At 40.2% G+C, this 18,159-nt stretch overlaps 1 protein-coding gene across 1 annotated transcript in view; it reads left to right on the forward strand.

The window, feature by feature from the left end:
* Nucleotides 1-1,985: 1,985 nt before the first annotated feature.
* The window catches only part of LOC109480641 (plexin domain-containing protein 2-like), a 51,459-nt gene continuing 35,285 nt past the window's right edge, over nt 1,986-18,159 (forward strand). Inside the window, exon 1 of the mRNA XM_019782873.1 lies at nt 1,986-1,991. Within this exon, the coding sequence (XP_019638432.1) occupies nt 1,986-1,991 (6 nt within the window). The remainder of the gene's footprint in view (nt 1,992-18,159) is intronic.

Genomic DNA, 18,159 nt, shown 5'->3' on the forward strand with positions numbered 1-18,159 from the left:
CTGTTTTCTTAGTGCTTATCGTGAGACCAAAGTTGTCAGCAGCAGAGGAAAAGCGATCCATACTCTGTTGCATCAAGTCCTCTGAGGCAGCATTTAACGCACTGTCGTCTGCAAACAGGAAGTCACGCACAGACGTCACCTTCACCTTCGTCTTGGCCTTAAGTCTCCTCAAGTTGAAGAGTCTGCCGTCAGTACGGTACCTGATTGGCATCATCCTCGCGGCAGGCATTAGACAACATGGCAGTGAACATCATGCTGAACAGCGTCGGTGCAAGCACGCACCCTTGCTTAACTCCATTTGTAACTGCAAAGGCACAAACTCACTCACAACCACACACACACACGCACAATACACACACACAACACACGCACAACACACACACACACACACAACACACACACACACACACACACACACACACACACACACAAATACACACACAACACACAAACACACACACACACCCATACACACACACTCACACACACACACACACACACACACACACAACACACACACACACACACACACACACACACACACACACTCACACACACACACAACACACACACACACACAACACACACACACACACACACACACACACATACACACACACACACACACACACAAAGGAACACAAGCACACCTATAGACACACAAAAGCACTCACGGATATACACCAACTAACAAACAAACAAACTCACGCACACACATACACACACACACACACGCACACACACACGCACACACACACACACACACACACACACACCTACCCACAAACGAAGACACATACAAACACACACAAATACATGAACAAACACACATACACGCCCACACACATACGCACCCACGTGGTATTTGATATGTTGGCAAAAGTCGATTAAGGGCCTCCTGACATATGTCCTTGGTACTGCAACTTAATTTACCTTTTGTCCCCTAACGGCCGCTTCTGAAACTGCAGTGGCATTTCTGTTAGAAATCATCATGACTCAGAAAAGGAAGAACTGATTTCAATTATTTCTGGCATGTAGGTAGGATTTCATACAAATCAGGCAACAAATGGCTTTTTTTGCATATTTAGTAGTTGTTCTTTTTCCTAATTCAAGGCATATTCAGTACCAAGGACAATCTAATATGTAAGGGTTCAGGATACTTCTAACAAAATATGTGAAAATCAGATCGTTTTCCCATAAAAATAAATCTCTTTTATATGGCGGTGGTCATATCAATGACGTTATGGACCCTTGTCATGTTCAACCGGTTTTTCGACTTGCTCATATATGCTTTATCGAGTTCTGTTAGTTCATTAGTGACGCTGAAGAAGAGTGGTGGATGTCACTCGAAACGTCCGGATATCATCTCCGTAATTTATCCAGTAGTATAGTTTGTATTTACTTTGAGTATTATGAAATGTTCCAGGTTTTCTACACACACAAACTAACTCCATAAAGACTGACTAAACCACTCTATTTTATCCCTAAATCTGCTCCACTAACTTACTAAACCTTAGACTATTGGCGGATGATTAACGGCCGTCCTAAGTATGATGTACATTTACGCAGTAACTGTGAAGCCCCTGGGCATAAAACTTTGCTGTAAGCACTTACTTGTAACATCCTGCAGAACACTTCAGGAAATACATGCTGGAAATGTTTTCTCTATAGTACACATTCCAAATCTGATGGGATTCCGGTGGAAGGAGATGCTCGTAATTCTTAGGCGCCCACTTGACTACTAGTAATGCTCTAACTTAAGTGGAATGGACCATTGAGAATGTGGGCTGAGATATCCGCGGCCCAAACCTAGCAGATTACAACATTTTCGCTGGGACATCGATACTAGAACAGATTTCGGAACCTCGGTAGAAAGTACTGTGGATGACTTCTCAGTTTGAAAGTGCTTATCTCTATCGCCCTAAACTACCCTCACGTAGTGAAGGTGTCAAATTTCAGCTGATTTACTCTCTTAAATTACAGACATGGAGGTAAGAGGGATGAAAATCTACGCCAGACTACGGGAGAAAGCGTCGTCTTGGACTTAGGCCGTGTTCATGTGAAGTCACCCAAACCGCGATTCGGGTAACTCACATTCCTTACATCTGGTGCACTTGCCACCATTGTTTTCAAACTGTGCCCGATAACGATTCTCCGAAACTGCATTCATTGTTGTTTGATGAAAACACGCGAGGTAGCGTGTTATAAAATGTCCGAGGTCTACGACCTGCTTGCTGGTGCCCCCCTCCCAGCGTATCTCGGCCGAATGCCGACGTGGTCCGGACAGAGGCGGTGAAGCTCGCCCTAGAACGGACACATTACTTGACCATTACTGCTCTTTAAGTTGCTGCCACGTAAAAGTTGGTATTGCATATAGATAAAGAAATATCACCCCGTAATCCATGACCAGGCGAAATCACATTGCGTTCAGACGCAAATCGCGATGCGGGAAAACCGATTCGAAACCACCTCTAGAAGTGGCTTGGGATCGAGGCGCTTTCAATGTGATTTGGAGCGTTCAGATGGAGCCACTTGAAACCCGCTTCGGGGTAAACCACATGTAAAGCACCTTGGGTGACTTCACATAAACACGGCCTAAACACGGCCTATTCTAAGAACCCTGTATCTAGTTCTGCTGAAGAGGCAGAGCCCAAGAGGATCTATTATTCCTAAAAGTGCTGACTTCCTGAGCGGATAGATCTAGGGCAGGACAGCGGCAGAATCAGGAATACCGACTTTCCCCCAGCTAAGTTTGCCGCATAATTGTTCCAGCACCACTTCTGACAGATACCATCAATAAGCGGCTTAGACTCCACAGAATGCCATTTCCTTTAAGAGCTGTTCAATTGCCTAGAAAGACTGACGTGGCGTCTTCAACAGTCGGACGTAATGAGGTTTCAATTCCTCTCTGGAAGTTACTAATCACCTAGTCACATGTGGGTAACAATGAATAGATCGAGGAGAATAGACCAGTTAGAACTCCACTAGTTAGGGCATTTCGTGAGATGATTTGTCAACACTACGTATGCTTAGCTCTCCTAAACTAGTAGAATCGGCTCAAGTCCTGACTCAGAGAAGCCTCCTAAATTTACAGAAATCGATTCTGTATTTCCTTTGTAATGATATTTTTGTTACTATGATTTTACAGACATTGAAATTATATGTCACAGATTTACAAACAAAAGGAAAATTACAGCATGTCGTATGTATTATTGAAAATAAAAAGAAAATAAAACTAGAAAACCGTATATTACAATTGACAACCCTCAGTAACTTTTTAGTGATAGATATACTCAGCAGTATGTCTGTGAAAAATTATTACGTCGTTTCAAGTCTTACATCGATTGCACCTTCCATTTGATGTAATGTACACATCAAAGATATTACTGGGTTTAAAAACATTTACGAGTCAATGCATCTTTCATTCCAGTTCCGCTCTGATCAGTGCGCTATGAAATGATCTTGTGCGCTTGCAGCCAGACTTACAAATTATAGCGTCTTGATGAATCCAGTAAAATCAAGCTTGTCCCATAATGTGCTGTTTTGCTCAAAAACGTGCTTTATTCTAACAACCATTACAAGTCAAGACCACAGTAACGTAATGGGCAAAAACTAGTTTCAATTACTGTCTTATTTTCGTGGCCGGTTTTTATTCTTATTTTTTAGGCTAATACAAACCCCGGAAAAAGCAATGTTGTTGAGCCTGAGCAAGAATCTACTCTTTTCGGTTTTAATGCGAAATGTCAAAGTGCATATCAACATGACAAACGTCCTCTTCAGTCTTCCAAAACAGCGCTGAATTAGTTAGTCTGTAATTCCGAAATGATGAAAAAGTAATCCAAAACAAATGAGCAACGACGACAAGGCTAAATCCGATTATATCGTTACACCTTACCAATTGTTGCGTCATATTTTATTGCCATGGATCGTATTTATAATGACAAAGGTATTGTGTCTATAAGAGACGTGTTAAGCTGGTGGTTACAATTGAACGTTTTACCGCTGAAACAATAGAAGAATCCAGCGTAATTTACTGTAGAGCCAGTGTCACTTACTGTACGGCCACTGTCGCTTACTGCAGGGTCACTGTCACTTACTGTAGGGCCACTGTCACTTACTGTAAGGCTACTGTCACTTACTGTAGGGCCACTGTCACTTACTGTAGGGTCACTGCCACTTACTGTAGGGCCACTGTCACTTACTGTAGGGCCACTGTCACTTACTGTAGGGACACTGTCACTTACTGTAGGGCCACTGTCACTTACTGTAGGGCCACTGTCACTTACTGTAGGGTCACTGTCACTTACTGTAGGGTCACTATTACTCACTGTAGAGCCACTGTCAATTAATGTAGGGTCACTGAGAGAAAATATAACATTTTTCACTTCTTCATTACCCTCCCTTGCAAAAAATGACTGTTTTGAACTTACCCCTGTGCAAAAGTGCAACATTCCCAAAATCTTCCACAAAAATATGGATTTTTCACTATTACCCAAGTCAAAATTGAATCTCTAAAAAATTGCCTCATCGACTCTTCCAGGTCTATCAAGAAAGTATGTTGCCGCCCTCCTATAAAACAATATACATGTCTGGTACACCAGCGACCTCGATGTAATGATACAAAGATTGAATTTAAAACTAGACAGGCAGGCATTTGATGCCAGGCAAATACAGAATATCTCATCCCATCTCTCTCCTCATAAAATGGACTGATTCAAACACCTAGCAAAGGGTAACCTGTCTTATCGCGACCCCTACCCATCTGCCAAATATCTAACAAGACTGGCAATGAAAACATACATTGCCATGGCGACGGTGGTTGCTGTTAGTGTTATTGTTATTGCTTGCATGGCGCTGTCATCATTTCATGATTTTGAGGAAGACTTGGTACCTGTTAAGTCTAGACAGATACAGTGCACTCCTCCCCTGAGTGTATAGTGAACGAGCCCTGGGGTCACAGAAAGAAGGGCCATCCGGGGCAGAGAGGTCTTCCCAAGCAGAGAGGTTTCCAGGAATGTGGGCATAGATGTGGGTCAGAGAAATGCATGTGGACATTCCATTCCTGTGGACAAAATGCTTGTACCATTCCTAGAATTCTTGCAAACTGCACACAATACTGCACACAATACCTCAACTGGTCAGCGAGCCTTCGCTTACACGGGTGCGAGGTACTTCAATAGACTACCAGCAGGAGTAAGGCAGATTCAAACTTTAAAACACTTCAAGGCATCAATAAAGACGACCTCTGACCTCCAATCATTTTGAACGGAAATCGATTTACGTTGATTATAATTATGATTTGTTTTCTTGTAAATTCCCTCAGTTCATGTTGAACTTCGTATTATTCATTTATTTATGTATAACTTCCAGTTATACTGATTTCATTTACATCTTTTGTTATGTACTTTGTATAATCTATTATTCTTTTACTTATTGTACCCCCTGGGCCTCCTTGGAAATCAGCTATTGGCTGAAGGAGCTACCCAGGTGTCTTTGAAGATTAAATAAATATAAATCATAATGCTCCTCCCGGAGACGTCGCCAAAAACATCTACATCTTTTCGAATACCAGTAATGCCGTACACATACAGACACACGTTGATACAAAGCTCGCTGCAGTTCCGTAAGAAAACGCCAGGTAACCTTGAGCACAATTAGGGTAAAAAGGGGCACAGTTGCCAAAAGGGCAAAAAAATGAAAATAAAAAAATGCCGTTATTAGCATTCCTTGGCAATGATTACTAACTATTGTTTATAAAAGTATCAATTACATTGATTAGGACGTCCAAACGTCTGGACCACAGGCAAAAGCCCTACCATTATAGCAATTCGGCAAGGGTACTGCCTTGATAATTAAATTATATAGCTACCTATATACTGCTACCAGGTGTCAGTGTAATCCAATTATTCCAACAGACAATCAGCAATGAGAATTACCACCTGAACATTGGCTAGTCAAAAGTCACTCCACATTCTAAGTATGGCAAATAACACTACTCAAAGTAATTTTTGACATTACAGCAGTAAAAAAGTGGCCTTTACCAAATTTGAGACCATTCGCATTTAATACCAAGGCTTCAAACTGTTTATCTGAAAATGGCTGAAACAATTTTAAAGGCCTCGATAAAAAATAAAAAGGCCTGGGGTATTTACCCACTCAACCGCTATGCTAAACTTCATGTCATGAATATAAGTGTACCTTAAAAAATATGATATTTACCACGAATATGCTTTGTTTCATAATTGATTATATAATTCTGGCAAACGATCTTACTTGTACACATGTATTTCAATGAGAAGCATAATTTGCCAATCGTACGGTAAAACTTTTTTGGCGAAGGTATGAAATCGTAGAAATCTAGTTTATATATGATGTTGCATTTACATTCAAACACATTGTTTACATGCAAATCTAACCATACCATAAGTACTGACGCTTCTTATTTGCAACTGGTATGTGTAATGTGTCGTTTGACTCAATACACCATATATGAAAAATACAGTGATATTTACCAATTTAGATTCAGAGTGTAACAACATTAAAACCGTACGAAATCATACTAGAAAACATGAACACACATTGGAAACCCGATCCTACAACCCATCCCTCGCGCACAGTGCACCGTAAGTCACTGCGCACCTAGGGCACGTTTTGCAATATCACAAGATATGCCCGCCGACAGTACTGAAGCACGTTCTGGCAAAGCGGGCTGGGTAAGTAACTGTTTACGGTTCCAGTTCACAGGAAGATATTTTCTACCCCCTGGGTTCTTGCCGGTCCTTGCCGATGAACGTCAGAAATAACAACACCCCAAAGGAATTAGAAATTACCAAGTTTCTAGAACGACTTAATGGCCAAAATTTTCCAGGAGAATTTTTAGCACTCTCCACATTTGTACCAATGCCAAAACCGGTGTCAATGCACGAACAGATGTCGGCGGAATTTATCCTGTACCTAAGTCACACATACTGCACCTCTCTTCTAGTATCGATTAACTATTTAGTTGGTTATAAGGTTGTCCAAAATCAATTTGCTAATTGATTGTGTGTTTGTTTTATAATTCCAGGGATATCTAAAGAAGCCTATATAGAAACTATGTATATGTGGATACGTGGTACGGAATCTATCATTTATAATTCAAAGTTATTCATGAAATTTTGCTACTTATTGTTTATATTATGGTGCGAAGCAATTGTTGCCAGCGTCAGTACCTCCTACATTTGTATTGTTTCAATGGCTGGCCAAAACCCTTCCCTTAATGGAGGTTAGGCCATTCAAGACAAGAACTATAATAGCTTCCCGCGAAAACGAATGACCCAGCTGATAGGGATTGGACCTACTAGCTGCTCAATTATTGGTCTTACTCCGCTATTTCCCCTCACGGTCTATGCATTTCTCAGACAACTTACTCCAGTCTTACCACTGCGAAGTGCTGCACCTTACAATATCAGGTTGCTGTATTTGTGTCTTATTACCGTTTTCCCTAGATGGCTTCTGATAAAGTGAAAGTTAAAGATCTATTCTAAGGAATGTATATATACACTTATAAATTGCCCTCTAGAAGAAGGTGATGTTCAATTATTGGCCTCCTGGCGCCTGTCCAAGGTACTGGAGCAGCTTTTCTTCAAGTCAATAGCTCGTGGCTCGTTAAGGAGTAGTAAAGGTTTGGATCCCTAGAAGTTTTTTTTCTAAAATGCAGAGGCCGATTTTGTTTGAAACTTAAAGTAAATAGAAAACAACCCAAAAAAGGGTTAACGGGTGTTGCTTTATTATCATTAACATGATTAGATGATCTGTGATTATTAAAACACCTTTATGCTTATCATGAAAATCAAAATATAATTTGCATGAGTAATAGAGAAACTTGATTAATCATTTGTATACCCTGATAGAATAACATGTTACATGCATATATAACTAAGGAAAGCATTGAGACATTATGCAAATGACATTATTTACATAATATGTGAGAAAACATCACAGTGTCCTATTTACAGCAGTTGAATATCAATAAAGGTCACGTAATTCGACATAAATTATGCCAGACAAGATCAACAGATCAAATATAGTCTCAAGGCAATAGGATGAGCAGATGAAATTATGCAAATCAAGTGCTCTTTTTCATAGTTTTTTGTAATTCACTTTATCTTCACGGAAGCAAAAGTTCATGGTCTGAGAAAAATTAACATGTTCACGGAACTATATATTCACGGTGGCGACAGGTGTAGGAAAATTAAAGTCCAGGAATTATTTGTTAACTGTAATGATAAGTTCACGGTACAGAAGTGACAGTGAAAACAGTGAACATAACAGTACAGTGAAAAAGTCAGGACTTACAGTGCTGCTTTTTAAAATGCAAAGCTAGGACTTTCATGTTTTAGACAACTCGCGATATTCGGATAGAAAAGATTATCAACTAAAACGTTTGAACCTATTTGCATGATCAGCGACTGTCGTGAAAGTTAATATCGTTTGCTGACTTTTAAAGGTATGGGATTGTGGAATTCTAAATACTCATTATTAAAAAAAAACACTTAATCTTTCTACATTGATCCGTGCACCAAAAACATTTTGTTACGTTTTTGATACACCGTGGCGAGCATGGTGTGTAAGATCGGTAGATTGGTGCGTGTTTCCGGGCTAATACTTCAGCATTAGCCGCTGGCCTTTTGAAGGTTATATTAGGCAGTCTAAGGCGGAACTGGAATTATGACGTGATTTTCATCATACGATAAGCGCCTGGCTGGGCTCGCCATGGCCAGAGGCCACCAGTCACCCACGCAAACAATTCTCATCATATGAAGGGGCGGTTAAGTGAGTATTGCCATAAGGAAGGCTGGTAATCCTAAGAACGCATTCATTTCTGGACCCTCTCAGCTAAATTGCCAAATGATGGAAATGTGGAGAAAGTACCTATTAGTTAAATTTTTCTGGGTCTTACAGAAGACCATTGTACGTGTCTCAGAGAGAGACTGAAGCAGATAAATATTCTCTGTAAATATTCACAAGGCACTTCTAGATAGTAGAGAAATATTGATCGCAGAGGCGTCTAATGAACCGTATCCTTGGTCTGAAATAAAGGGTTTGAGAAGAAGCCATTCAATGACTGAAGGGTCAAAAGAAGCCAGGAGCCGGGATGTGAGATGAGCAATTTGTAAGAAAATAACAGTAAGCTGGTTTGCTTTTATCCACGACACAATAAAGAACGTAAGAAGATGAAGCAAAATTTTAGAAGAATCTTATAATCAAGATTAAAGGTTTGTCTAGTGAGCAACAAGAATAGGTGTTAAATCGATGGTTGCAGAATTTGGCGGTATTTTTCGTGATCTCAGCTAATTCGATTGTTCGCAATCAAATGGCGTCTGTAAGAAAGCAAAAGGAGTATCCCCGGGCAGTTCACGACGTCAGACCGGCAACATGGCAAAGAGACCAGGAACATTCGCGCTGCTGGCCATCATTATTTTTATTGACTCATTTTTTTTCAAAGCCAAATTTCCGGTTGAATGAGACTTCAGAAATGAGTTGACTGCGCATGGGCTAGAATCAAGCCAATCAGGTCCCACCGACGCATTTCAGCGGCCCCATCAATTACGGCACTACTGTCAGCTTCTATTCCCGGTTCTCCAACCAACAGTCAGCTGCTGCAGGCGCCTCCAGCGTACAAAGCGGAGTCTCCGCACGCCGAGGAACAGACCATCCGTTTGATTAGTCGGAACATCGGAGCGTGGACAGGATCGCGGGTTTAGCACACATCATCCGGGGCTGGCTGCCACAACCTTGATGACATGGCTTCCTTCCTCACTTACAGTTTCCTTCTAACAACCCTGGGTTTACTGACGGCTGCTGTACAGACAGGTTGGTGAGCTTTGTTTTACATGCCGTATTCCTGCTCCTGGCTGGTCCTGATTCTTGTCTAGAAAGAAGCTTTGTGCATAAATCATTTACTCCTTTAGATGTAATTATCCTCCTACCGTTTATGATAATTAATTACAGGATACATTTTCTCCGTTAATACTTGTCAGCGCGCGTTCTTCTCGCCGTTAATTTGGGAGAGCGAGGCAGTTCATTTCTCGGCATCCCCAGCACTGCTGAAGTAGACGGAGAGATGTGGTCTTAGAAAGCATCAACGTCATGCAGACCTTCAAGCAAATTTTAAAACACAAATGTTAAATTATGCTACTGAAAATAGTTCACGAAGCAACATTTGTATTGTCTAGTGCTACAGGGAATGCGACATTCACCAACCTTTTTCAGTCTACATTTAGAAATATATCTCTAGCATTTGGGAAAGTAAAGTCGTACCCCCATGCGTATTCATTCACTGCATATTTCCTATCAATAAGCATTCGATGTAGAAGTACCTTGTGGAGAAATGGCCTCTAGACATTTGTGGGCTGCCGACACTGGCAGACAAAAAGTCAACAGAAAATTTAACTTGCCGCTCCGCTGGCGATGTGGTACAGTGGACCGCTGTCATTACTGGGACGAAGCAATATTGACATTTCGTCCGGACGCTCCGGATGTCTGTCTTGTACTAAAGACATGGAAGTCGTTAAACGTTTAATGGTTCTCCGCGGTGCGTTTATTCCATGCTTTATTTCTTACTTGGACGATGTATCAGTCACTGGCTGGAGAGAAATGACGCTCCGGAGACAACTGCGCACTTCCAATATGGTCCACAATTTGTTGCCTTCTGCCCAGTCAGTAAAGCTAGGACGGTAGTAGTATTGGAGCGAAGTGGTAACTTGGCTATATCGTAACTATAATAAGGAAGCCATTTATAATTGTTCAATATAGAATTAAAATCCTATGTTGGAAACCGGTGGTAAGTTTTAATCCAAAATGTAAACAACGTGAATAAAATTGAAGTACACGTATGGTGCTCGTACATAAACATTTTCCAGAAAAGTGCTGAGTTTACATTGCCTTTGCAGGATCAGGTAATATATGTCTGTCGTATAAAGTACGGCCAGACCTCCGGATTAATGATGGATTTGTTTGATTTATACATCGGTCCATTCCATCCCGTTTGTCGTCACAGACGCGGAGAATATATCCATGGTGGCGAGGTTCTGAAGTATGAGATTGCTTTTATGTGATTGCTGATGTGGATTCATGGTAATGGTACGAGTGGAATACTAACAAGGTGACTCCCCAGGCGCTTCAAAGCAAGGAAGTCTCACAAAGGGATGGAGTAAGTACATGTGTCATCAATTGTGCTATCATAGCTGAGGAAATGCTCAAGCCCAAGTGTCCCGGTAGAATATGAATCATAATAGCAAATTTAATCGCACAAGTCACAAGGGCACACTTTAGGAACGTTTAAAACCTAGACCTGAGAATCCTAAAGGTCCGATTTGTGTAGTACCACAACAAGAACGAAGAAAACGTACAAATAATCAAAACTCATGGCTAGAAATGTATTATATATTGCCTCCATAAACGTGGGTAAAATTTGAGCTGTACCTAAACACGTTTGTACTGTAGCATGTCTTTGTTACTGAGACTGTTTGCTTTAGAAAGGTAAATACATTTAGGTCACGACGGACTTAAGAATCAGGTTTAATTCTCTAGTCACCACGAGCTGGTAGAAACAATGTTTGGAAGATTTTGTGCAGCAAATGCAATGGCTAGAGGATTAACTTTCTCAAAATTATACACCACTACTACAAATGGAAATAGCATCAGGTCACAATATTACTGATAATGTAACAGGAGGCGTTTTCACTGTACATGTCCCACATGGCCATGTCATGTCACTATTAGATACGTACCTACCTCAATACGTAGATAAAGGTTAGACATAAATGTAAAATTCTACGTTATGCAACATGGATCAAGAGTGAGGCGTACGTTTCGAATAGCTTGAACTTTCTGTTGTGGTCGGCTTTAATTACTATAGTTTAAGAAGAAAATTCAGCTACCCAGCTAGCTAGTTCTGCTTTGTGGCTGAGGCCTTGTTTCTACGCAAAAAGATGAGCGGGCAACTCTTTCAACATCAGATTTCCCCGAGAGGCTCGTGAAGACAACTCTCCGGGGCTCATTGTGGTGGAGAAGGATCGACAAACTCAGGGCAGTACTTAGTCTCCTTTTATCACCATCCATTGGAAACTTCTAGTGACAAAACAAGCGTTTTACCAAGTAGACACTATTATCACAGCAAAGATAGAACAAATTAATATAAAACCCCTCTGATTCGCCTTCAGCAGGTGTGGGTTACTAACAGGGATCTTCAACAAAGCCAAAAACCCGTAGGAACCACATGAATCCAAACCTCACTCAACCCTCTCATAGAAATGGGTTTATCCATAGGATGATTCCCGCAAAGTGTGAAGGCCAATGTCATCTACAGACTCAAGTGCGCAGAGCCAATATATTAACACCTACACTGGGAAATCCAAACAACACTGCGGGGCCAGCGCGAACCCCGGCTATTAATTATCATAACAAAAGACACTCTCTCAACCTAAGGTCAACTGACATTCTGGACCGTAAGTCTCTGTGGTGAAAGATGCCATCTTCTAGTGAATGTTCGATCCGCCCCTCCAGGAGAGGAGAACTACGTGTTGAAGTAATCCTCGGTACGTGAGACCTCGCCCTGCCGGCTCCAACAGTAACAGTAGTCACATAGGTCCAAGACGAACTATCTAACTTTCTTTCTCTAGTAAGTCATTTACATTGCACTGTTACTCCTCCTCAGACTCATTCTCAGTCACTAATGGAAGAAAAAGAATTGAATCGGAAATATCTTTAGATATTTTTAAACTTTTAGATGTTTTATTATGTAATTTTTTATTGATGTTTATTATGTAATGTAGCATCAATGCCTATATCATCAATTCCTACAAAAAATAAATCCAATACATATGGAACACCGACCTCCAAATACAACCTTTGTACATGGTTCCAGTACATGGGTAGATGTGAATCTAATTTACATACACATTATATGTCTGTGCTGTGATGAACTAGTGTATATTGTATTTGTCGTTGGATGAATGTGCTGGATTCAGTATTGTCTAGGAATCGCTCTATTTGTCTTCGAGTAAAATGATGGACAAAGAACAGGCCTCATAGTTTAGCACGTTTTACACCCAATGATATATGACGATAATAGACTTGAGGATTTAACTTCATTTCAACACAAAAGTCCACCAACTTTTTGACCAGTCTTCTTGTCTTTTTTTTGTATATTCGATTGCATAGAAAACGTGACCTTGAGTTAAATGAAGTGTGACGTAAGCAATGATTCGTTAAATTTGCTGGAAAGTCTGTATCGGCACCCGTCAAGGTTTAATGAAGGCTAATGGCCCTGATGTAGATACATAACAGATGTAATTTTATGTCTATATCTGAAGATCGTGGCGGCCATAAATGTGATATAAAGCACAGCTGCGCTGAGATTAATCAATGCACGGGGTGACGATAGATTTAATGTTGCAAGAGTCGCGCAAAGTACAGGTTAGAACACGTTTTGCAAAGTATGTCGTAACAAATGCCTAGTCTATGATAATCATTTAGTAACACTTACTTTAATAACCTATCGTTTCGTGACCTCTTACCTTCGTCAAATGGTGTAAACCTTTAAAAAGACGTATTGTAAATGTTTCTCATTAATTATTAACATAGGCCCCTCATTTTCATGAGTTATATTAGTTGATATCCCGTTTTAAATTGTATAACTGAATCAAAAAGGAAGGAAAGCTAGAGAGGAGATACAAGAGTTTTAACTATTTTCTTATTTTCTGTAACTTTTTTAACGGTGTTGAGACTTCATATCATCTTTAACTATCACAACTTGTCCGAGATATGAAAGTTTTATCATAGCATAGAAGGCTAATGTAGTACTCTTTCCGTAATTATGCAAATGGTCGTGTTTTGTGTGATTAATATCTAACGATGTTCAGCTTTAATTAACTTCTAAACGCCTTTGGCTTGAAATTGCTGTTATCAACCAATATTATGAATATTATGTGACATGAAGCATATTCTCCTGAATTTGTGGATAAGTTATATCTTGCATATATGTAAGCTATCCATGTTTTACGGCATAGAGAGTTAAAAATCATCTTTATTAAGTTTCGACGAACAAACAAGACGAACAGTTAAAAACACCTAGGTCAATGCCTTAGTATGAGTTAATAATATTAAGTCACGGGACGCAGGGTCAGTATGCGTGCGTCGGACTATCTGGACGCCGAAACTGCAGTTTAAAAATGGTGATTCATTAGGTTTACTCAATATAATAAAAATCATACATTAATATATTGCACAAGTTGACTATTGCACTTCCTCGTTTAGCAAGCTACATGTTTGACAGTACTATCACGAAGAGTAGCTAAAGCTAGGTTTATTTATATAACAAAAATCGTGATAATTCTACAGTTATCGCCTTCTAGAGTCTCAAAGAAACACGGTACCTTCAGTTCCTGCTCGAGAAGTCAAACTTATACCGCCCCTTGGAAGGAGGAGGAAAGCAGGAGCTAGATGCCAACACATCATAAGTTATCCTATTCAGATACGACCTGCATTCGCAGTCAAACTTTTACTACCAATTGTAGAAAGGACCTAGCCATGATGAGAGTGGCACGAGAGAACCAAAAAATAGGAAGAAGAGTACAAACAATTGAAAACGAGTAATGAACTGACCACGTGGCAGGCAGAGAAAATGATTGTAAGATTTAATCAAGAAAATCACACGCCAAGTAGAACAGTACTTCACTTCACATGCAAACGTATGTGGCAGTAGCAACAAAATGAACAGTATGAAGCCAAGAGGCTGACAACTTACAAACCTAAGGTCTAAAGGCTGGTGAGGTAAAACACGTATAAACTGACCTTTTTTACGTCACCGAAGATGATTATATGAAATGGGAGATACTAAGCCAGGTTACTAAATAGGGCACTGCCTGTGTGTTGAGAAATTCTCACCAAAGACAGTATATGTATTTTACTAGCCGTATTGTAAACTGTTCTTTATACATCAGAAAGTGCCTTAACTTGTGATAGTATACTATACGGAATTAGGTTAAAGTAATCATTGTGACGGTTATGCAATCCAGGACCCTGGCCAGGAATCCGCACAAGTGCAGTGGACCCAGTTTCAGAGATTAATTTCTGAAACCAAACAAAAAAGAATTCTTTTTCTTGGGAAATGCTTGTTGGGGTTGGATGTCATATGTGTGGGTGTTAGACTTGGCTGGCTGACAAAACAGATCGTCAGCTATATTTGGCTGAAGAAGATGTAGCTTTTCATGAGGGTCTAAGGTCACTTGTGTATCACTATGGTCATATTCACTATTATAGTTTCTGCCGTATGAAATTATCTCGTCATGGCCACTTTAGAGGTTGGCATACCATGCGTGTGGCAAAACTCAGGTATATGACTTTTTCCTGACATGGGAACTTTTTCTTGACCATTTTATAAGATACCATCTTACTGTCATTTGCTTTTATGTAAAAGATCACGTTGAGACAGTTTCCCCAAACACCCCCGTGCTCCAGGTGAGCAGATTGCCCCCCCCCATGTCTGGGGATCACGGGTAATTTGAGACTGAGTGCTCGGCTGTCGGCGTTGAAAGGGTATAGTGCACTTAGTGGTCGAAAGGTAGTTTAAAGTATTATCGTCCTGACAACAGACCTTTGCACTGTGTGTGATCTAGCCTACATCACTAATACTACCCGTGTCCTTGTTCGTACACACCCCTCCGGCAAGGGTACTGGTGTAATGTTAGTCGGTATAAATGGCGAGAGATGTCCAAAGAGCAAATCGACCAAATTCTTTCCTCCCCCGGAGACACTACAGCAGATGTTTATCGATCTGTTACGTGCAAAGATTATTGAAAATAATGGCTCCATGATCGTATGGAGTGCAAACTAGTTTGAAATGACCATATAACCGTAAGGTTTGGCAATTCAAACTTTGGCATTCTTCAAAATTATTATTGAAACTTTATTTGCAAAATCATGGCCAAAGGCTAATTGCTTGTACAATCAAGTATAATACTCATTGCAATACAGTAACAGGAGACAGGTAACAATGTTTCTAGAAAAATTCTACTTCTACTACTACGCTAGCTATTATGGGGTTCGACTTCTTCTTTGAAGGCAGTGGATAATGAGTAGTCCCACATTCTGCATAATTAGTGGGTTTTGTGATCTTAGTAGAAACGTAGTCTTTTGGTGATCTTCTAAATGATGAAATGATGGAGAGATTGTTGTAACTGTCTGAAACAATTATTTTTATTATTAGACTTCAATTACTACCTTTCATTCTTAACGTATGCCTATAATTAATGAAATACCAAATGACAATCAATCACACCTATAGTATTTCGTGTTTGAATATAGTTCAATATGTTGAACAATAATTTCTAGCTTGTGTTGACTGAAAAGATGTCATTGTAACAATGTTATCACAATCTTATTACATTCCCGTCACTGCTACTACAGACTCCCTGATTACTGTGTTGTTGATTAACTGCAGATATTTTCACTCCTTTATTTCCTGTCACCTGAGACCCGGAGGTCTCCCGTGTTCGTCACATGTTCCCGCCTTCTGGATAATTAACACAAAATTACTTCACGGGTTTCACAGCGACTCCAGTTCCCAAAACAATCAGCGGTCGTCTTTTTAATAATCTTCTCAAGTCACTTACGAAATCCCCTCCGAATGTTATTGCTAAGGTTTATGTCAGAAGACCAGACATAATTCAAGTCGATGTAATTTAATTAATCAACATTCAATGTCTAAATTGAGTTGATTTGCAACTTTTAGTATTAGTATTGCAAGATATTCTTTATGTCGAGATTCCGTCAAACGTTCCGACATTGTAAATGTAGCTTCAAACTTTAGTATTTTGAGAAAGAATAACGATCTCCTTTGGTTAAAACATGCACAATTCAATAGATGTCTATGGTGTTCCTTTGTCATCTGCTTCGCGTGAGGGGACATAAACTTCCTATCACCCTGCCTTGGAAACCTCATAAAGCCGGCGAGTAGACGTCACCCTGCCGCTTCACGGCATTAATGGTGGTATCCGGAACGTAAACCGGATGTACACTTTCCTTGACCATTAACGGCGGCATACATAACTCCTGCCACAGGAGATGTTATGGTCCTAGCTGCTGTATTGGGTGGAGATGACAAATTACCTCAGATCTTAAGGCAGACAGGGCGTGTGGCTCGCAGGACGGCTACAGACGACGGTGTCCAAAACTGTCATTGTGTCTGTCAGATACAACTGTTTCTGTGGCTGCTGCTTGTGGTGGCTCAAATCACATCAGCTATATCGGTGCTGACTGGTTATAGCTGCTCACAGATGAATAGGCTTTAGCTTAAAAAGATTATTGAAAACAGGCGGGTAGAAATCCGTCACTCAACTTCTTTTGGAAATGGGTTATATTTCTAGTGAGAAATGTGTACAAAGAATACAAGACAATGTAAACTTGCCAAAACGTGCACAGCATAGAGGGTAGCTGCGTGATACATTTTTGAATACAAAGTCCCTCGACAACCATGTGTTGTAGGTAGCATTACAGATCCTGATTACATTGTTAATGAAAAAAGTTCCGATGTGTTTCGTCACGCAATCCTATGGGGAAACGCACCGCATTGTGATGACCCATGGGACTGTCACCTTCATTAAACAGCTTTGATCTTCTCGTCAAATGGAGATCAAGCGATTTCCAGAGATGCCGTCCTCCTTCAACTTGGTAAAATGTTTGGCGTCATCTTGTGAAGACGTGATTTGGAATCGTGCTGGTAAAACGTGATTCTGCGTTGTTTTAACGGCTCTTGTCATCAAGGAGTAAACGATGCCAGTTTATGTATGCAGGTAATGAGGCTATTTGTAGTACTCTGACTCAATAAGAACCAGATTAGTTGGCAGTGTCAGGTTGCACGATCTATAGGGAGGGTCAATGGCGAACGACTGCTGCAGTAAAAATGCGCTACAGACAATAGCAACATTGCCGTCTGACTGACCTCGACTATTTCAATGTCTAATGTGATATAGATGAATATGGCTCTCATTCCAATCAAGTTAATATCAACATAGAATAGTCTCATTTATATGAAACTATTTTAATAAACTATCTATATTTTGAATAAGTTATTAAAGTAACTTATTCAAACTATTGGCAGCTTATCTTTCTCTC

The sequence above is a fragment of the Branchiostoma belcheri genome, unplaced genomic scaffold, assembly GCF_001625305.1.
Source record: "Branchiostoma belcheri isolate BF01 breed outbred unplaced genomic scaffold, Haploidv18h27 scaffold52, whole genome shotgun sequence".
NCBI lineage: Eukaryota > Metazoa > Chordata > Leptocardii > Amphioxiformes > Branchiostomatidae > Branchiostoma > Branchiostoma belcheri.